The sequence below is a fragment of the Mixophyes fleayi genome, chromosome 6, assembly GCF_038048845.1.
Source record: "Mixophyes fleayi isolate aMixFle1 chromosome 6, aMixFle1.hap1, whole genome shotgun sequence".
NCBI lineage: Eukaryota > Metazoa > Chordata > Amphibia > Anura > Limnodynastidae > Mixophyes > Mixophyes fleayi.
Window position 1 is genome coordinate 77,324,396 of NC_134407.1, and position 22,937 is coordinate 77,347,332.

The following is a 22,937-nucleotide window of genomic DNA, read 5'->3' on the forward strand; positions in this document are numbered from 1 at the left end:
CACAGCAGCGCAGACGCTCCCCTGTCAGATGAGAGCCAGCAGTTCTCACTGACAGGGACAGGAAAGGAGGATGGAGGAAAGGGTGTCTAAAATTGAGAGTGACAAGCGGTCTCACGAACCGCTGTCACTTCTGAGCCTCCCCGATAACCGGCGCTGCCATTGCAGGCATAGAGTGCCGGTTATCGGATATGTCAGTTGATGGCGGCCATTTTGGATTTTGGGAAGGAGATCCTAGGAAGAAGGGGGCTATACCTGGATCCCCCCTCATGCATAGGAGGGGGCATCAGGTATTATCCGCTGCAGAGACCTCCTCTGGAGGTCTCCATTACTCTGCTACAGAAAATAAATTTTTATTTTTTAAACGCTGCAGAAGCAGCACTACTGAAGGGGGGGAGTTAACACATAGAGCTCCCCCTCCTTCCTGAGAGAGAGATGGTCTGTCCCAGTCTTCTGGCACCAAGGAGAAGCCCGGGAACAGAGAACAGATCTGAGGGAGCAGGCACCAGGATACTGCTGTTGGACTTCTCCCCGGTTTGGCCTATGGCTAAGTATCTGATTTATTTAAACACATGTGCTGTATTGCTGTGTACAAGAGGGCTAGTAGGAGTTATATTATAGTTCTCCTACCTGCTTAAATATTATTGTGTGTTTAAAATATTACAAGTACAACCTTTTATCTAGATTAGTTGATTCTTGTAGTTACACTTTCCTCTATACATATTATATCTCTCTCTCTCTACTCAGCTAAAATTTTTCAATTTAAGTCTGTGTGTTTGGTGTGCCTTCCTTTATTCAGAAATGTCAAATAAGTGAAAGGGCCCTAAATCAATATTTTTTACATGTTCTAAATGTCATGTAAAATTAACTTGTGGGCAGAAGGACCCGTTGGCGCTCTGTTTGTGAAGCAGGGGTCCCCCTGCGCAAACCCAACAGGTTTCAGCCCCTCCATCGTAGGAACCGGCCTGGGTGGCCTCCCTGACACAGTCGGTTTCCTCCTTAGCACAGATTGTTTCTCAATCCAATCAATTGTGGTCTAGTGGGGCAACTTCGGTGTCTAATAATCTAAATACACCATTGGGCCTCCCTGCTTCCTTTGGTTCCAGTGGAACGTCTATACCAGGAACTTCCTAACTACAGACTGACCAAGCCCCTGTTCCCACAGAGCCGCCATGGTCCGCAGCTTTTATAAAGGGTTTGGATAAACTGAACCAGTTACTCGAATCCCCAAATATTCCGCCTGCTAGAAGGAAGCAGCCTAGATCTGATAATACCCTTATGGTCCTTTCAGACTCTGAGGAGTTTTCAGAGGAAGAGGGGAATATTAATTCTGATCCTGACCAGGTTCTACCGTTGGGACAGGAAGAAAGCTCTAAAAGCCAATTTATTAACGATTTGGTTTTAACAGTAAGACAAGCGTTGGATCTCCCAGAACCGGAAGATCCGACTCCCAGAGACAGAAATCTTTTTAAGAAAGCCAAAAGAAGGGCTAGCCGTTTTCCCCCTTCTGTAGAACTTAGAGATATCCCAGAAGGAGCCTGGAAACAGCCGGAGAAAAGGTTCTCTGTTCCCAAAGGTTCTCTTCCCTGTATCCATTGCAGGAAGAGGATGTGGTTCGCTGGGAGAGCATTCCAAAAGTGGATATTCCTATAGCCCGATTGGCCAAGCACGCTTTACTCCCAGACCCAGGTTCTGCATCCCTACAGGATGTCAGTGACCGCAGAGTGGAATCCCAGCTAAAATCTATATTTGCGGCTGCGGGTTCTTCCTCTAGGCCCACATTTGCGTCAGCTTGGGTTGCTAGAGCCATGGAAGCATGGGCAGACCAGCTGGCAGAGGCATTACAGGATTCTGATTTACTTCCCCTGGCTTTGCATTTGAAGGAGGCATCGGGGTACCTGTATAAGGCGGCCCAGAATACAGCGGCTGTATCATCTTCTATTCAGGCTGCATCTATCTCGGCAAGAAGAAGTTATGGCTGAAATCGTGGGAAGGAGATGCGGAATCAAAAAAGTCCGTGAAAACCATTCCTTTTTCAGCGGCAGGTTTGTTCGGCCCAGAATTGGATACCCTGATCTCTCAGGCAACCGGGGGCAAAAGCACTTCCTTGCCAGTATTCCCTAGCAGGAGCCGGAACCCTCGGGTCAGCTCTTTTTCATCAGCCCTTTCGGGGGTCCTCCTTTCCTAAAGGACAGTCCTTTAGAGGCAGACAGCCCAATTCTCGAGGCTCCTCTGCTAGGGGGAGATCCTCGTTTGCAGCTAGGCGCCAGGCCTCTATGTCCCAGCAGAAGCCTGCGTCATGACGACCACTCTGTTCTGCAGGGGGCGCCAGTGGGGGGACGTCTGTCTTTGTTTCAGGAACAGTGGGCAGCGTCCTCCCAAGATTCTTGGATTCGGGGTATTATATCAGAGGGGTACAGGATAGACCTGTTGGGCCCCGCTCCACATCGTTTCTTCCAAACTCCGCTAACCCGAGATCCATCAAGAAGGCAGGCTATACAGGATTGGGTCGCCTCTCTTCTCTTTCAAAAAAGTTATCTGCAGGGTTCCAGATTACCAGAAAGGGCAGGGGTTTTATTCAAACCTGTTTCTGGTCAAGAAGCCGGACGGCTCCTTTCGCCCCATCCTAAATTTAAAGGGCCTCAATGTGCACTTAAAGTGGACAAATTTCGTATGGAATCCCTGAGGTCGGTGATAAACGGCTTAGAGAAGGATCAGTTTATGGCGTCCATAGACATAAAGGAAGCATACCTCCATATTCCCATATGGATTCACCATCAGTCTCTTCTAAGATTCTCGGTGGGATCCTTCCACTATCAGTTTCTGGCCCTCCCCTTCGGCCTCTCAACAGCGCCGAGGGTTTTCACGAAGGTCATGTCAGTTATGGCAGCATGTCTTCACCTTCAGGGAGTTCAGGTCTTATTTGCACGATCTGCTCATCAAATCCTCAGTAGATTGCTTACGTCATCACTGGTCCCTCATCTTGGTGGTCCTCGAGGACCACGGATGGCTGATCAATTTAAAGAAATCCCAGATGGTTCCGTGTCAACGCATGGTTTTCCTAGGCCTCATCATGGACACCAGCCAGCAAAAGGTGTTCCTGCCTGTGGAGAAGGTTGCTTCAATTCAGAGCATAGCAACTCAGGTCTTGTCTTCCCCCAGCCCCTCAATGCACTTGTGCATGCGGCTGCTGGGAAAGATGGTGGCCTCCTTCGAGACCATCCCTTTTGGTCGAGCCCATTCTCGTTGTTTCCAGTGGGATCTGTTGACAAAATGGTCAGGATCCCACCTTCGCTTAGATCTCCAGAGGATCTCTCTATCCCCGAGGACGAGACAATCACTCCAGTGGTGGCTGATTCGGGATCACATGACGGTGGGCAGGTCCTTCGCTCCATGGTCATGGATCATAGCCACGACAGACGCCAGCCTGAAAAGTTGGGGGCGGTGATCCTACATCTCCGGCTCCAGGGCTTTTGGTTGGTTCAGGAGTCGACCCTTCTATAAACGTGCTGGAATAAAAGGCTATTCTTTTAGCCCTTCGGGGGGCCCAGTCCCTCCTCCAGGACCACCCCGTCAGTCCGACAATGCCATGGCTGTGGCATATGTCAACAGACAGGGAGGAACCAGAAGTGTAGCTGCAATGAAAATTGCAACTCAAATCTTGATTTGGGCAGAACTATATGTTCCAGCAATATCTGCAGTATTCATTCCAGGAATAAGAAATTGGGAGGCCGACTACTTAAGTCGAAATCAGATGATGCCAGGGGAGTGGTCACTCTATCCAGAAGTGTTCCAGTCTCTGGCTCAGAGGTGGGGTCTTCCGGATATAGATCTCATGGCCTCCAGACACAACAGAAAGGTTCACACATTTTGCGCAAGGGCAAGGGACCCCTTATCGGTGGCAGTGGACGTAATGACGATGTCATGGGACTTCAGGTTGGGATACCTGTTCCCTCTGATTCCCATGCTTCCTCGTGTGTTCAGACAAGTAAAACAAGGAGGTCTGCCAGTAATTCTGATAGCTCCCTCATGGCCGCGCCGAGTCTGGTACGCGGACATACTCTCTATGGCAGAAGGACCGGGTTTCGTCTTCCATCTCGAGACAACCTCCTTCTGCAGGGTCCCTTCCGTTACCAGAATTACCTCAGCTCAGTTTAACGGCATGGCTGTTGAAGCCAGCCTCTGGAGGGCTAGAGGTTGTTTCCTCCAGTGTGGTAAACACTATGATGCGAGCCAGAAAGCCAGTCTCAGCTCGCATCTATCACCGGATTTGGAAAGCCTATATCAGATGGTGTGAAAATAGGACATGTCACACTTCCTCTTTTCGTCTCCCTCGTTTATTGGCTTTTCTTCAGATGGCCTGGAAGCAGGGCTTCGTTTAGGTTCCCTAAAAGTTCAGGTATCGGCACTTTCAGTCTTTTTTCACCTGAAATTAGCAGATTTGGCAGATATTAGGACTTTCCTCCAGGGAGTCTTGCATATTCAGCCTCCCTATGTTCCGCCTACAGCACCGTGGGATCTCAATCTGGTGCTGGATATGCTTAAAGGGCCTCCCTTTGAGCCTTTACTTGTGGCAGATTTGAAATGGTTGACCTGGAAGGTCCTCTTTCTTTTGGCTATTGCATCTGCACGTAGGCTTTCAGAATTAGGATCTCTGTCTTGTCGGGAACCATATCTGGTTTTCCACAAGGACAGAGCGGTATTAAGAACTCTCCCTTCTTCGTTCCTAAAGTAGTTTCGGTTTTCCATCTGAACCAAGAAATTGTAGTTCCGGTCTTCTCATCTACTTCCCATTCGGATCAACAGTCTATGGAAAAGTTAGATGTGGTTAGGGCTCTCCGCATTTATGTCAAAAGAACTTCTCAGATTAGACGTACTGATTCTCTGTTTGTTCTTTATGATGCTAATAAGAGAGGCTGGCCAGCCTCATAACAGTCCATTGCAAGATGGATTACGGCTACCATTAGGCAAGCTTACATAAGGCTAACCGTCCGGTGCCAGAGAGACCTGGTCCTCTGTTTACACCTTTACAAAATTTTACCAGTTTAATGTATTTGCATCCGCGGATGCAAATTTCACTCGTAATGCTTTGCGAGCGGGATTTTCAGTGTAGTCCCACCCTTAGGGGGCTGTCCCCATGGTAAGCAGTGTCCCCCAGACTGGAGGAAAGAGAAAAGAGGATTTATGTACTTACGTTAAATCCGTTTCTCTGATTCCGTCTGGGGGACACTGCGATCCCTCCCTTCTGTTTTTCTTCTGTGTGCTCTTGTTTGACTGCCCTTTTTTCTCCTTGGGCTTTTTAATTAGCTGACAGGAAGAGGAAGAGGCAGGGGGATTGTAGAGGGGAGGGGTCTGTCGGCAGTACTAAAAGTTAACTAGTTAGGTGCCAACTCCCCAAGCTCCCTCCACAACCCATGGTAAGCAGTGTCCCCCAGACGGAATCAGAGAAACGGATTTAACGTAAGTACATAAATCCTCTTTTATAACCATTTATTTATTTACTGGTTTTCCAGGTCTTATTCACAGTGCCAATATGTCAGCGTGTATCATGTTTGTGTATTCTATGTTTGTGCAGTCTCAGTTATTGTCTGTCCAACAGGGGACCTGAGCTTATAAACCAGCATAGGCCCATTAAAGACCAGCTGCATATACTATCAGAGTCCCTTGCTCAGGTGATGCACTGTCACTCAGGTCTGTCACTGTAGATCTCTTACTCCTTATCTATTTCCATGTGAAATGGATGGATTGCTGCAAGGTAAGATCAGGGGCAGAGGAGGCAGGCACTGACCAGGTTTTGGAACATTGTTCCTCTTAAGGTTAATGACTACCTTGTCCAGGCTGTCCTGAATACTAATGGTGAAAGAATCTTTTTTTACTTACCATTAAACCAAATGTAGTGCATTGTGTAGTGCATGCCTTTCCATTTTTTTTCAGTGGAGAGTAAGGCTGGGTACACACTCCAGGTTGTTCAGCCTATTATCGAGCCAATCACATGATAAACGGCCGTTCGACCAGATTTCGCGTTAGGGTGTACACTCCAACGATGAACGATTATGGTTACAAAGCTCATCATATAATTTCATTTGATTTTTTTAAAACTGGATTTAAAATCTTGTTCAACGATGGAACGATGTTGTTCCATTTCTGCAGTGTGTATGCACTCATGACCTGCAGCATCCATAGAGCTCTATGGAGTGTACAGAGCCACGATCTTTTCAGCCGATGGTTGACACATGAACAGCACAGATCTGAAGGTAAATCTTGTAAAACATGTGTAGTGTGTACTTTTTTTTTTTTAGTCGTTGGTAAAATTGTTAACGATAATGTATCAGGAGAAATTTTCTGTTGTGTGTACCCAGCCTTAATCTCTCGACATCTCACAGGGCTTTGAATCCGGTGGTAGTCATTTTCACAACACTAATATCCACGAAAGCAGCTATGCCTACACAAAAATCACGATGAGGAGAAATCTGATATCAATAAAACACATAACACAGTCACACACTATATCCGGTAACCTTCATATTAATAACGATGGAAGAAAACGCCGCCTGTCTGATTGACGTCACTGAAGAGCCCGACGCTGAGATTTATGCATTTTAAAGCGGCAATGCGTGGACTCAACGTCAACGTTAGGGTAAGGTTTAGGGTTACGGCTTATAGATATTAGAGGACATTGGTCCACGCATTGCCACTTTAAAGGCATAAATCTCAGTGTCGTGCTCTTCAGTAACGTGAATAAGACAGGCGCCGTTTTCTTCTGTCGTCATTAATATGAAGATTGACGGATATAGTGTGTGACTGTGTTATGGTAAGTCTGTGTTTTATAGATGTAGGATTTGTCCTAATCATGATTATTTTGTAGGCATACTTGCTGTAGTGGTTATTACAGTCAGGAAAACGTACCCAACCCCTTTGAATCTACTGTTATGTGAGCTTTATGTGAGTGGTTTTGCAAGTTATCTTTCAATCATAAGCTGCACACACTACAGTCTTCATTGAATGTCTCTATTGTCGCCTTCAATCTGTTATGGCCTATCTGGCTGTAAATGTTATACAAAGTCAATCAGAGCATTAGAACATTAACAGTGTTAGACCAACCTGTAGCCATTCAGAACATTAGAACATTCACAAGGATACACCAAACACCAACCTGTAGCTAATCAGAATATTAGAACATTCTCAGAGATAGAACAAACTGTAGCCAGTCAAACTATATAACATTCACAGGGTTAGACCAACCTTTAACCAATCAGATCATTAGAACATTCACTGAGTTAGACCATCCCATAGCCAATCTGAACATTAGAACATTCCCAATAATAGACCAACCTGTATCCAATTGCAGCATTATGACATTCACAACACAAAGGTTAACAGAACAAATTGCCACCTGCAACAGATACAGAAACAACATATATGTGAATTTATGTTCATACATCCAGCTTGTTCATGGCCAGTTTTATGTTGGTGATTGTTTTCATGACATTAAATGACAGTTCTTCTTTTACATGTTTTATGACTATAGGAGACCTGGCTTTTGACACGTGAAAGAGAGCTCAAGGAAGAGGTCCGGAAGGGAAGGGATAAAGAGATTGAGCTGGTGATTCAGCGCCTGGAGTCTGAGATGTCAACCGCTAGGGAAGAATGTGAAAGAGTTGCTGAAAACAGGTGCTTGAATAGCTGCAGGTCAAATAAAGAGGGATTGCAAAATTTATTGTAGGCTGACAAGTAACATAACTTTCAAATACATATGCAAAAATTTTTTGGGCTTTTGATTTTTTCATGGAATACATTAGCCTTTTGGCCTTTTTATACACAATATATTAAAAGAAGCTGGTTCTCTAAAACCAGGATCCCATCTTGGTACATATTAATATATACCAAATGTAAGAGAACCTACACTGATTCTTTTGTATTGTTCACAATAAATTTGTACATAAATTGTTTATACATAGAATTAGAAACATTTCTACACAACAAATTTCTTGAAACACACTGCAAATATATATCTAGTAATCAATGCTCCTATATATCCGTTTATCTTCTTGCAATATGTTTCAAATAACATATTGATTGATAAGCCCTATTTGAATACAGCATATGGAGAGGTAGCAATCAAAGTTTTCTTTTTTTTTTCTTTTTCTTTTATTCGTTATTTTATACACTGAATGACAAGGCACATCAGCAAAGCACATTGAGTCAAACATATTGAGATCCAGAGTAAATTATTTTTTTGTTTTCTGAAGAACAAAATAAATAACTGGGGAAGTGACAAACAGTTTGGGGAATACAGCAAGGAAGGAGAGAGAAAAGAAAAGTGAGAGGTAGGTCCAGGTCACTTGATGGCAGAGGAACCTGTGTCTTAAGTAAGGGAGGGAAGGGCAGGAAGAGTATATCAGAGGAGCATTCCAAAATAGTTAGGGAAATATAGTGGGTAAGGCAGATCAACTAGGAGGAGGGAGGTGTAAGTTGGCAATAGTAAGCCTCCAATTCCTTAAATTTTAGCTATTTCAACCAAGTAGCTATGAATTCTGGGGTTCGGTTAGATGCCGAAAGGATGATGTCATCCATAGAAATGTAAACGTCTATGCGTCTAAACCACTGGATCATGGTAGGGGGGAGGGTGACCTCCAGTGTACAGAGATCCGTGCTTAAGCTGCGTTAATGAGAGGTTTGAGGAGCGACTCTTTGAAGGCCTATATAGGAATATTTGAGATTGAAAGGAACCAGAAACCAGTTTGAGCCGGCACATCCGCCCCATGATAATTTTGGAGTGGTGAATTTTCTTGTTCCAATATAAGGTAATCTTGGGGCAACTCCACCAGATGTGTAGCTGAGAACCAACGTTGGCGTTACATCTCCAACAGAGGGAGGAGACCTGTGGAGAAAATTTAATTAACAACTCAGGGCAACTATACCACCCTGTTAAGATCTTGTATTGTATTTCAACTATTGAGGTGTTTAGTGAAGATGCATAAGTGGCTTTAAAGACTTTTGCTGAGGAAATAGGTCCTACTTTACTATGCAGATCCCCCTCCCAGACCTTGGTGAATTGGGGTTTGTGGATGAACCTATCTTCTAAAATAATCTTATAGATAGTGGAGGTGTTTAGGTGTGCTAGGTACTAGACGTGGCTCCATTGCTCCTGCTGGTTGTTCTCTCTCCTGCTGTAAACCTGTTGTCTGCAGAGCTAACACTTCATTATGTGCTTCGCCACTATCCTAGTGGTAACCAGTTGTCCGCAAAGCTGACATTACATCTCTCCTGCTGTAACCTGTTGTCCACAGAGCTGACACATCATTTCTCCTGCTGTAAACTTGCTGTCCACAGAGCTGACACTCGTCTTGTATTTCGCCACTATCCCAGTGGTAACCAGTTGTCCGCAGAGCTAACACGTCATCACTCCTGCTGTAACCTATTATCCGCAGAGCTGACACTCCATCATGTCATATCACCATCTACTTTATAATAAGCTTGTTGAGCCTGACGGATTCTCCTCTCTACAGTCCCCTATAGGTCTCGCCTGATACTTACAGTAAGGGCTGCGACCTGCGGTCTAGACACAGCTAAGACCAAACCACCTTGCGGAAGTCCCTGGTGAATACCTTCTGCCCGTTTAGACTCCGTGCCTTGCTGGAAGTTGTGTTAATTTTTTCAGATCTAGGATCCTAACCTACTGAACCATGACAGAAGTATGATCTTAGGCAGTAGATTCCTTTTGTGGTGAGAAGAACATAATTGTAAATATTTCGAAAGCTCAGTGGGGGAATAAGAGGACTCAAACCCAAATGCTCCAGCATCCCCCACATGAATTGCCAGCTAGGTCGTATCGAAGGCCTTCTCAATATCCGTGGAAAGAAGCACCAGGGTTTTGGTATGTGACAGAAGGCTGAGGAATGGGAGCTTTTATGCCTGGTCTCCAATGATTTGTTCTTAGAAAGAAGAGTATTCCTGAGAGCTTCACTTTAATGACCCCAGTTGGATACACTTTCCCCTAATGACACAGTTGTGGGCCTCCCAAAACTCAATCTTAAAAGTCCCAACATTATTGTTTAATGCGACATATTCATCTAATGAATCTTCTAAATGTGATTTACAATACAGGTCCTGTAACAATTATTCATTGAGTTTCCAGGTCCAATGCCTGGGAGGGGATGGGTCAAAGCCAATGTGAGGTGGATAGAAGCGTGATCAGACCCCACTATTTGCCCTATTTGTTAAATTTAGAAGAATGTTAAGGTGTCTGTGCTCAATTAAGAAGTAGTCAATCCTGGAATAACCAACTAGAATGTGGAGTGGAATGAAAGGTATAATCGCTCCCTCTAGGGTGCAAGATGCGCCAGGAATCAATCAACTGGTAATCATCGAAAATATCTCTCGGTTTTTCTGGCTTCTTGTAAAGGCAGTCTGTTTACCCTGCCTGAGGTATTAATCTGGGAATACATAGCCCAATTAAGGTCTCTATCCACCACTAGGACTACTTCTTTCTTGTCATCGATCATTTCTAATGCATGAGAAAAGAAAGTCGGCTGACCCTGGTTGGGGGCATAGAGATTGGCAAAAGTTAAAACTTTGTTAAATATTTTGTCCTTCACTTAAAGGCCCCTACCCTCCCCTATGGTGATTACCGTTGTTTCTGGCAAATGTACTCTTTGTGAAAATATGATCGCCAAAGAAAATTGGCGATTACATAGTGGACAAGCTGAGTGTCTTTTAAAGGGAGTTTCTTGGATGTTTCTATGTCAACTGTCTCTGTGTGAAGAGTATGTTACAGCGGTTAGTGTTTTTCAGGTATATTGAGACCCTTGTATTAAGAGAAGAAATGTGTAACTTATCCATTGGAGTGGAATTTGAGTGGGAGTCTATTTTGCTGAGAAACCTCTGTATCTGTCATGAGGTCTGAGGACAGTCTTCTGTATGACATGGTTACCCAAGGCCTGAAAGTGGGGGAAGAGTGAGAGAAAAAGAGGAGGGAGAGAAGGGGAGAGAAAGGAAGGCATCAAAAAACATTGCAAACAAAACATTTTGGTGGAAACAATAAAAAGATAAATCAACCTCAAAGAACATGGGGGCTTGCAGATATCCTATAAACCGTAATAACTTGTGGGTTTGAGTGTACTGGGGTATGGGGTGGTGGGGACAGCTCAGAATGGGTCGGGCCAGTGCTGCAAATTTGGAGTAAGTAATAAGAGTGAGTTGGGTGTATTGGTGAGGTGGCTACCCAGAGGAAAGTATGAACATTGTAATCTTAGAATCTAGAATAATCTGGAGTAATCTAGAAACCTAAAGATGCAGCACTGGTTTTTCGGTAGGAATATATTCTGAAACACATTAAACCTATACAATTTGGTAAATGTGTGAACTGAGGACCAGGTGGCAGCCCGACACAGCTGCTCAGTTGAGCCTTCATGCCAGGCTGACCATGAGGTCCCCACTGACCTGGTGAAGTGAGCCCCGATAACTTCTGGAAGTTTCCCTGCTCTCCTGAAAAATTCATAGATTACCGATGTACCTCTCAACCCTTCTTATGGGCCTCATACAGGAGCAAAAGACTTTTTGTCTTGTGGCTATTACGAGTCCTTTGGGCATAGGTCTTCAAAACCCTGACCACATCCAGATATTGAAAAGGGCCCTCTTCCTCTTGAGACTTACGTGGACCAAGGCCATAATCCCTATATCTTTATTATGGTGAAATCCAGAAACAACTTTAGACTAAAAGGAAGGCCTGGTCTGTATTCTCATAAAAAATAAGAGGAGGAGACTTGAAGGAACAAAGTTGCCAGCTCTGAAACTCTTTGTGCACTAGATATGGCTAAAAGGAAACCAGTCTTCCAAATCAGGAATTTTAATTCTTGTTCATACAAATGTTCAAATGGTGAATGCTGTACATCATATAATAGCAAATTTAGTTTCCATGGAGCCACAGATATAACATAGGGAGGATGTATATGCAGTACACCCTGTTTAAAATGTCTTAATATCTGTCAATAAAGTCTTCTTTATAAAAAGATAGGAAGTGCAGACACTTGAACCTTCAGGGAGCTAAGGCTCAACTCTGCATCCATCCCATCCTGTAAGAACATAAGGAGCCTGGGCAATTGAAAAGAAGAGGTGGGAAACCCCTTCATCTCACATCAGGCAATATAAAGTCTGAACTCTGTATTAATTTTGACTGCAACCAGTTTCCTCGTCTTGAGCACGGTTTAGAGCACACTATCTGGCAAACCCTTTGCTCTCAGAATCATGGTTTCAGCAGCTATACCATTAAAGCTAGACGCTGTAAACCTTGGTGCGGAAACGTCCGTTGACGTGACAAGTCTGGTATGAGAGGCAGACGCCATGACTTGATAAGGACATCTGTGTACCAGGATCTTCACGGCCAATCTGGAGCCACCAGAATGACCCAAACCCCTTCTCTCTTCACTGTCTTCAGGATCCCCAGAAACATTGCCACTGCTGGAATTAGTTAAATTAAGTGTAATTGGCAAGGGACTGACATTGCGTCTACTAAGACTGCCCTTGGATCTCTTGCCCTTGAAGAAAAACAGGTCCCCTCCGTGGTTGAACTGTGACGCCATCATATTGATGTCTGGCTGACCCCATCTGTCTACATTCTGGTGAAGACCTCTGGGTGAAGAGACCATTCCCCTGGGTGAACAGTCTGCCTTCTCAGGAAGTCTGCCTCCTAGTTGTATACTCCTGAGATGAAGACTGCCACGATGGCCTGAGCTTTTTATTCAGCCCAATGAAAAATCCTGCTGGTCTCGTGCGTGGAGGGATGACTTTTTGTCCCTCTTTGGTGATTGAAGTATGCCACAGACGTGGCACAGTCCTACTGTATCTTTACAGTTGCAGCCCGCAGCAAATGTTCTGCACTGACTAGAGCGCAGAACACTGCTTGCAATTCCAATACGTTTATTACCTGACTGTCCCAGAAGTAATTTGGCATTTACAATATGTAAAGATTTTTACGGAAGTCATTTTCACAGTCTTCACTCTGGACGAACTACCCTTGTCGGACATTGCAGCAAGGCAGAGACAATAGAATATAATAATAGAACACAATCAAACAAAGGAAAGTGAACTTGTTAGCAGACCAAAGCCTGGTAAACTAAGCTATATTTTGCTTGTAAATCACCCCCAACTACTACTCAGGACACATGGTGATATAGAAGGGGAGAGCAGGGATTGAAAAGGTCTGCTGCTTTTGGTGTGCTTCAATCACGATGAAAGAGTATGTCAAGGAGGAGGGCCTCCAGATCAATCTTGTGAAGGAAAAAAGATGGGACTTCGGCTGAGTAGCTGTGGCGGGCTGCCACCTGGTCCACACATTTACCAAATTTTATAGGTTTAATATGTTTGCATCTAAGGATGTAAATTTTGGGAGGAATATGTTCCACACTGCCTCTACTGAGTGTAAAACCCAACCGTAGGTGTAGCTTGTGGATGTTCAAGATTTTATACTTAGAATCATATTCTCTTAGTCCATTGAGCGACATCAGATGCCAACCCTCTTACGCTTTGGTACTCTTTCCGTGTTTATGTGTTCCTCCTATTCTGTCCTGTGGGGCTTAGTTAAAAAATAATTGCTCAGGCAGGTGTGGGGTATGGATTGGAAAGGGGAGGAGCTATAGTTAAATGTTGAAATTTAAAGTGCCCTAACTCCTGGCTGCACTCAATATGCCAATGTCCGGTGTCCCCAAATGGACTAAGAGAAAAAGATTTAACAGAATTATAAAATCTTGTTTTGTTAAAGTTTAACATTGTCACAGGGATTAAATTCATTACAAATTTTTACACTCCTTTTTTGTGGAATTTTGGGAGGATTCCCATATAGGATCAATAACCTCTTTAATGGGAACCTAGTCATATGATAATGCTAACATAGGTGATGTAATTTTAATGGCGACTGAGATCGTTTTACAATGTTTTTGATAGTTGGTACCATGTGTAAGTACTAGCAATGTATTTTTTATATCTATAATGACAAGTAAGATATGGAAGTAATCAGTGATGTTGGCTGAGTGGAAACAATTGTGAGGATACTTTTGACATTGGGTTTGTAAACCTATTTCCTCCTTTATGTCACAAACTTGAAATGTAAAATTCCCACAATCCTTAAATGCCTCTAGAGGGGGAAGCTCCAACATCTCATGGTTTACATCTCTTATATGGTAAGAACATGTTATAATACTGCTGTGGTTTCTGTGGCCAGTATTGGATAGAACAATACTTTCTTGATGTACTTCAGCTGAGTGATCATTGTGAGATGCAGGATCAGAAATGATAATGACATAATGAGTGTTTTGATGGCTCCAATATATTTAACACAACTTCCCCCAATATCCATAAACAGCAGTTTATATGCATGAGAAATCGCTTGTTGCATACGTGTTACACACAGATGCGATACATCATAAACTTCAGTCTAAAGAAACCGTGTCATTGACAAAACATTTAGAATCACATGTTCGGAATACAAATATTAGAAAAATGGCTAATTTAGGCACCTGTCGTTCCTTTCAGGGTTAAAAGAGTCCGTGAAAAGTACGAGTCTGAGCTGCAGGAGATGGAGCGATCTGAGCGGAAACTACAAGAACGCTGCAACCAACTGAAGGGTCGAGTTACCGAGCTGGAAGGAGAACAGATCAGACTTCAGGGACTTCTGAGGCAGAGAGAGCAGGAAGTTGAAGACATCAGGCAGGTGAGGAAGATGTTTCTAAATGGCAGCATGTGCAATACATATCAATGAATTGTAAATATGCTACAGTGTAAGCTCTTAAAAGTAAGTCACATGTTCATAATTGTGTCTTGCATAAGAAAGCATGTACTGGACATAGTTTTATATCATCCCTCTGTATAGCCCTGATCAAAGTCAGAGGATTCTGTCTACTACCCCTTTGTCTGCCATTGGTCATATTTTTGGTACTTGCTGCATCTGTCCACACCTCCCCCCCCATTATGTGATATCTTGTTTCAAATATTGTCACACACTCTTGGCAGTAGACCACACCCCAAAACTATCAAACCAGGAAGATTGAAATAACAGCTCTGGGAGACGGTAAAGTGGAAAGTTGCACATTTAAGGAACATACCTAAAAATGCACCATCCTATTTTATTTAAATAGTCTAACTCTGCAAAACAAGTTGCACTGGTTCACACATCCTGTACTTTTCAAAGAACACCCATGTTCCACTGATCACCTCTCATAGGCCTGTGCAAATCTCTACTCCTGCGTACAAGCTGCTATCTTGCTTTGCACACCCAAGCAGTTTGGTGACAAAATCTAGGTGCACAGCTGCACTAAAGAGATTTTGCAATTTTGTCCAGTTTGCTCATGTAGCGCTCACTGGAAAACCACTTCAGCCTTCCACCTTATGGCATATTCTATATCATCATCATCAATCATCATCATCATCATCATCATTTATTTATATACTCTATAGCAGTGTTATCAGTTGATGATAAATACAACACTTATTTGTGCATAAATGATTTCTGTAGCTTCAGTGAGCAGTGTCTGCTGCACAGCGATATATAGCCCAGTTGAAGCACCACCATTGTTCTTATTGTATTTTTTTACATGACCTTCTAGTACATATATTTTCTAGAACACTTCTATCTGCACCATCTTCGTAATTCATGTAGAAAGAACAACTTTATTTTTGACAAAACATTTGTTTAGATGGCAGGAAGATGAGGGGGAGCTGAAGACACATTTGAGAACCACGCATGACTGCCTGTTGTTTACAAACATACTCCCACAGAAATGTCCTTATCCAAAGGTAGAACATAAAAACAGATAGTAATTTCATATTTAGTTTCCTGCACACAGCACAAGTAATAGATAACAAAAGTTGTCCCTTCAGTTTTAATAGAGGATGACAGACTATGTTAACACTTACCCATACCCCTCTTTAATACATATAGTTTACGTATTGGCGTCACCTGTGAAGAACAGCCAGAGCGATTCGTGCTGGATGCCCATACTACAAGCTTCTGGCTCAATATGTAATTCATTAACTGTCAGATCAGAAACTGATTTTAGATATACATAATGGACAAATCTTCAGTCATCAGATAAATAATTTCTAGTCACAAGTGTGTATCATCAGCAATTTTCTAAGATTGTTGGTCGCTTTTCTAATTAATTAAGGCAGTCCCATATAAAGGTTTTGATCGCCACCCACACTTCAAAGATTTGAAGTTATTTGTTAATTATTTTTTTTTATCATTTTGGATGACTAAATCCATGGATATGTCGCCAGCCTAAGCGGTAGATAAAGAGAGATAGATGTATAGGGGGGAGACAAAAGGGGGATATTGATCAGAGCCTGATTATCCAATTGGCTGACTAGGCTGCAGCCTACGTCGCATAGCTTTTGGGGGGCGCACAATTTTTGTGGGTGCAATATAGGAGAATAGTTCTCCAAAATAAAAAGCAAACCTGAAAGAAAAATGTAGTAAGGTTTTAATCTTGAAAAAGCCAAGTAGAGCTGAGTTTCAGGGGGGTATAAAGGTAGCTGAATTTTAAATTAAGGACAAGTTTGTTTTTACCTACCATGTTTTAGGCTTGTGTGGAAGGCGAGGGGGCGCTATGAGCATATTGGCCTAGGGCGGCCTGAACCCTTAATCAGGCCCTGATATTTATGAAAGGTATCATAAAAAACATTGATGGAAAAGAAATAAGCCTGTTGATCCCAGAATGTCCAAGGCACAAGTTGCTGTAATAATAAAATAAATAAAAGCTGCAAATATAGTATACAGTATGACCTTTTGTCCTATGGAACAAGGAGGGTTGTGTAAAAATGTGTAGTAGCGGCTGCATTTTTTATAGAAATTCATATTTACTTTCTGCTTACAGATCACTGACCGGCTGACTGAGGAAAGGAGAAGTCTCTCCGATGTGATCCGTCAGGAGTTTGCAGACAGACTTGTAGTGACGGAGGAAGAAAATAAGCGTTTAAAAATTGAGGCATCTGAGGCACATGCACGACATCGTCTGGAGCTAGAAAGGGTGGCTCGTGAAAAGGAGGAGGAACTGGAGGAGGTCCATAAGCGGTCAGTATGAGATCCAATTGTTATTCTTACATATGAGGTGAAGGATTAATACTTTAAAAAGAGAACTCCATCTACATTTTTATGTTGTTTTCCTCAATTGATAAGATGACTTGCCAGAAGCTCACTAGTATAGAACAGCTCTATCATATCTGAGACAGGGTGCCTTTCGTACCGCAGTTTCTCCAGCAGTGATTTGTTGAAGTTGAGAAGATGGCTCGATACCGTAAAATCAAGAGTTTAATACAAGTGCGAATCAAGCACCTCGCCACACTCTCCCTTATTCACTTCCATTCTTCTAGCTCAAGAGTCCCCACTATGTTCTCCTCCCACCTCCACTTGTGCAACTCCTTGGATGGCTGTCCCTTGATTGATGAGAAGACAACCCTTGGAGGTTGTCCCCGAGAGCCTTCTCTGTTACCTGACAGCCTATTGGTGGATTCAGCCTCTCACAGCATTTCAACAGAGATCCATAGAGTTGTATTGCGCGCTGTGTATGGCTTCTAGTTTCCTGTTAAGTGAAATTTCTATGTTTGTTAAAAGAAGTTGCCACTTTCTTAAAGGTGTTTCAGCACTATACTACAAATCCACTGTGTCAGTTCACCCTCTTTTCAAATTAAAAACAATACGCGTCACGGTTGCTCCTTTTCACCCCCACTTTACACCCTAGACATACAACCGTTGGAAGGCAAAATCTGTAACAATGCAGACATTAATGGAATTAAAGCTGACCCCTGACATCATAAATCTAGCCCTCTATACAGACAATGTACTACTCACAATCACAGAGTTGCATATATCCTTCTCCTTCCTATGGAAAGCGATCCGCGACTATAGTCAACTCTCTCATTTTAAAATCAACACTGACAAATGGGGGCCTCACTCTTAATATGTCCTCAGAAGTGCAACAGCACCTCAAAGACAACTGCAACTTTCATTAGCAGCCCCAAAATATAAAATACCTGAGCACCTACCCGACCAGAAGCTATGATCTATGCTGATAATATCTCACAGCTAATTGTTTCAGTAACAGAATTTGAGGGACTGGAACTCGCACTATATTTTATGGCCATACGTACTATACTTATTTTAAACTATCTCAATTAGACTTCATTCAGAGGTTGCAACAATGCATGTTTAGATTCAACAGGTCAGGTAGAGGAGGCCTATGGATAGACATAAAGTACTGTATCGGCCTTCTAAGCATGGGGGTCTTGGCCTCCCCTGGTTAAATAAATATTACCTGGCTGCACATGTGGCACAAGTAGCCTTTAACTGCCGCAGCGCCCTAACCAGAACAAGTGTCGCCATATGCCTTATTCTGGCTGAAACCAAAAGATAAACCACGAATTGATGCGACCTCCCCCTCCCCTGAGCTTCTCATTCTCAATTTTTAACTTTTGCACAGGTGAAGATCACAGAGCATTGAGCAAATGGACAAAGAATAACATTAAATTCTTCACGAGCATGGCACCTTTACAGAATTTACTTATATCTGTGACTGTTTTAGGCAGCTGTTTTTGCCAGTACTTACAAAGCTTACAAACTATATTGTACCAGTGTCAAATTATGGTGCCCTTCCTAGCCATCTTCACGACAGGTCCTCTGTTATACGTGTTGGGTATGTTTGATTCAAGAGGCCCATAAACCTTTCTACTGAAAAAGCCATTTTGTGAGCGGCTAAATCAAACAATATTAGTGAAAATCCAGCCTACTGATTACTTGCAACCAATGGCATCACTGTGGTAATAGTTGAACTTTTAATAGCAGAATGTCTTCCATTCTTATCTGTGTTGGAAATGCATGTTAAGTACAGGTAATATGCTTCATGTATGGTTTTAGTATCCTCAAATATTTCAGTTTCCCTGAAAGTATGGCAAAAAAAAAAAAAATCAATTCAGGTAAGAATGGAAAATGGATACGTACCATTGTTCCCACCATTAAAGACTGGTTCTCAAGAATTAGAAGAACTTATGAATCAGTCTGATCAAAATAAATTATAGGATAATTCTACCCAAAACTGAAAATTAAAGTTTGGGTGGCACATTCTAAAAGAAACCACATCTGCAAATGGCTCCTGTGTGGCAGATTTTGCAAAACTTGTATTTTAGTGAGCTAAAACCGCATGTGTTGAGCATCTAGACCAGGCCTGTCCAACCTGCGGCCCTCCAGGTGTTGTGAAACTACAAGTCCCAGCATGCCCTTCCAGCTATCAACTGGTTGTTTACTGGCAAAGCATGCTGGGGCTTGTAGTTTCAGAACATCTGGAGGGCCGCAGGTTGGACAGGCCTGATCTAGACCAAGGCTTGATACATTTACCCTCAATTCCACTAAATCCACTATCCATGAATCTTATTCAAAAAGCATCAGGATCAGGATCATCAGTCGCATTTGATTTTGGCTCCAACTACAGCATTTTTTCATTGTCACAAGTGCTACAACACTGTTGTTGAGGTTTGGTGTTCCCTTTTGAATGAACTAGAAATATCACAAGGGACCAACATATTAGCCTGTTGGAGATTCTTGCCTTACAAAAACAAATATTCTATATCAGGAGTGGCCAACAGGTTAGAACCAAGAGCCAAAAAATATTTATAGAAACCACAGAGAGCCAAATTTACCGTTTATATGTGTGTGCATATATTTATACCCAGTATAAACACACGCATACATACCTTACACACATACATTGAAAATATAACACAATATACAATATCCTGCTAAACGAAAAAGAAAATATCCAACACATTACCAAAATATTCAGAATAATCATGAAATCAGCACAAATCTGCACTGCACATCTTTTACTTTGCTGCTGTGTCCAGAAGAGGAGGGCAAAGAACTACTTATAGTCTCTTCACAGTAGCTCAATCTTCTATTGCATCCACAATAACTCAGACCTCTTGATATGCCCCTCTGACCTCTTTACATACCAATCGGATCTCCCCATATACCCCTTAAATGCACATCAACCTCTCCACATGCCACTGAATCCAACCACATGCCCCAAACATGCTCGTCCGATATTCCCACATGTCCATCAGACCTCTCCAAATGCTCTTCAGACATTCCCACATGCCTCCTAGATGCCATCAGACCCCCCCCCCACATGCCCCAATCATGCCCATCAGATCACATGCCATCACACCTCCTTACATGTCCATTAGACCTCCCCACATGCCCTTTAGATCTCCTCGAATGCCATTACATCTCCTTACATGCCTATCAGGCTCTTCACATGTCATCAGATCTCACATACCTTACTTACCTCTCCCACCCTCAGCTACTGGAGCCTGCGCAGATGGAGATGAAGAGCACACTATACACTCGCCTCCTTCTTCCCTGATTTGATTGTTTGTGACACTGTGGCTGCTCTCGGTCAGTTGAGCAGCAGATCTTTTTTTACAATCTGCCCCTGCCGGCACCTGGAACACTATACTTTGTGGATGCTTCTGGCCAGAAGCCACATTTCAAAGCTCAAAGAGGCTCTAGTGCCACTGGTTAGCCACCACTGCTCTGTATGGACAAAGTATTCAGACGCTTGACCAGTACACCAACAGGGACTGTAATGACACTGTATTCAAATACATATCCTTTAATATGGAGATGGTCCCCCTTTTGCAGCGATAAGAGGTCCCACTCTTCTTGGAAAGCTTTTCACATGATGTTGGATTGTTTTTGTGGGAATTTGTGCACATTCATTCTGCAGAACATTTATGAGGTCAGGCACTGATTTTGGACGAGAAGGCCTGGCTCGCAATCTCTGTTCCAGTTTATCCCAAAGGTGTTCAATGGGGTTGAGGTCAGGGCTCAGTGCGGGCCAGTTTTTCCTCACCGAACTCATCAAACATTATCTTTGTAGTCCTTGCTTTGTGCACTGGGGTACGGTCATGTTGGAATAGAAAAGGGCCTTCCTCAAATTGTTACCACAAAGTTGGAAGCATAGCATTGTCCAAAATGACTTGGTATGCTGAAGCATTAAGATTGTCCTTCACTGGAGATAAGGGGCCTAGCCCAAACCCTGAAAAGCAGCCCCATACCATTATCCCTCCTCTACCAAACTTCACAGTTGGTATAATGTAATCAGGCAGGAAACGTTCTCCCAGCATCTGCTAAACCCAGACTCACCCATCTAGCTGCCAAACAGAGAAGCGTGATTCGTCTTTCCACAGAACACGTTTCCACTGCTCCACTGTCTAGTGTCGGTGTGCTTAACACCACTCCATCCGACGGTTGGCATTGGTCTTGGTGATGTGAGGCTTGCATGCAGTTGCTCTGCTATGGAAACCCATTCCGTTAATCTCCTGCCAAACAGTTTTTGTGCTTACATTAATGCCAGTGGAAGTTCGGAACTCTTCAGTTATGGAATCAGCAGAGCTTTGGCGTCTTTTACGCACCATGCGCCTTAGCAGTCTTTTACCCCGCTCTGTGATTTTACGTGGTCTTCTGCTTCATGGTTGAGTTACTGTTGTTCCTAAACACTTCCACTTTCTAATAATACCACTTACAGTTGACCGTGAAATATCCAGCAGGGATGAAATTTTCGAACCGTCTTATTGCAAAGGTGGAATCCTATCACAGTACCACACTTGAAGTCACTGAGCTCTTCAGAACGACCCATTTTGTATCACAAATTTTTGCAATAGGAGACTGCATGGCTAGGTGCTTGATTTTATACACCTCTGGCAACGGGTCTGATTGAAATACCTCAATTCAATAATTAACAGGTGTGGACAAATACTTTTGTCCATATAGTGTATATGATGTTCTTTATATGGGAGCCATCTAACTGGACTTAGTCTATCGTCCGAAGTTACACTTTTTCATGTTTCCTGTGCAATTCACAAAAGCTTCTAACACACACATTCATTTTACTCAGCAGTGACTTCTTGTTCAGACATACCTGAAACCACAAGCGAAAATCGATGCATATTTTATAAGTGACACTGTGTTTCTGGCTGTGAGTTAAATTGCAGGCCTAAACAAGTATTGCGGTAAGAAAACCCAGAGATGTTCTAGGGACTTTATCAATTTTAGATGTTACAAAATCTGCTTTTGTAGTAGACATGGCCACCTTTTATGGAAAGTCCACCAGATAGGATGTAGGAGAGAAGAGGATTTTTTTCTACTTATCATTAGATCTATTTCTCCAGATCCATTTCGGGGACACTATGTTCCCACCCTTTATGCTCAATGAATTAATAACTGTATTTATGGTGTTCTCTTTGTTCAGGGTAAAGTCTGCAATAGTGAAGAAAGAAGAGACCATGAACAGTCTGCGGAAGCAGTGTGAGGTTAGTACAAATCTCCTTACATAATGTGAAAAGGTCCTAATCATACAGATATTCATTGGCTTGTATATGGCCTTCCACATCTTTTATTAATATGTTTGCTTATTTGTCCAGTTTCTTCAGTGTTTTTGAGCTAGATATTTATATCATGCAGCTCCAGATTAAGACCCCATGGGGCCCTAGGCAATTATACTGTTTCAGGGTCCACCCCCAACCCCACCTGAAAGCAGGATGCAGAGCAATAGGGTGCACAGCAATGCCGTAATTGCCGGGTGATACGGCACTATTGTTCTCTTGCTTTGGATACATCACAAAACTGCTCTCTAGATATAATGTTATTTAATGCAGGAGCTGTGTTTATTTTATTTGTTGATACAACTCTGCAAAATTATATTAATATATTGCAGAAAGGACAAAAGGAAACTAGTTTTAAAAAAATCGCAATGTATTTAAAGTTACAGGAAAGTGTATACAATCCATTACATTACAGTCATCGAAAAAGGGAAAACCCATTTAAATTGAAACTAAGCAGTATTAAAAATAATCTTGTAAGGTTGCCGAAATAGCAGGAGTGAGCTGGATCTGCG

General features: G+C 42.8%; 1 protein-coding gene across 5 annotated transcripts in view; it reads left to right on the forward strand.

The window, feature by feature from the left end:
* Positions 1-22,937, forward strand: part of CEP131 (centrosomal protein 131) — a 105,694-nt gene that overhangs the window by 81,937 nt on the left and 820 nt on the right. For all 5 annotated transcript variants that reach the window (XM_075216893.1, XM_075216895.1, XM_075216896.1 and 2 more), the window contains 4 exons: positions 7,526-7,668; positions 14,527-14,704; positions 16,866-17,062; positions 22,293-22,353. In XM_075216893.1, the coding sequence (XP_075072994.1) occupies positions 7,526-7,668; positions 14,527-14,704; positions 16,866-17,062; positions 22,293-22,353 (579 nt within the window). The remainder of the gene's footprint in view (positions 1-7,525; positions 7,669-14,526; positions 14,705-16,865; positions 17,063-22,292; positions 22,354-22,937) is intronic.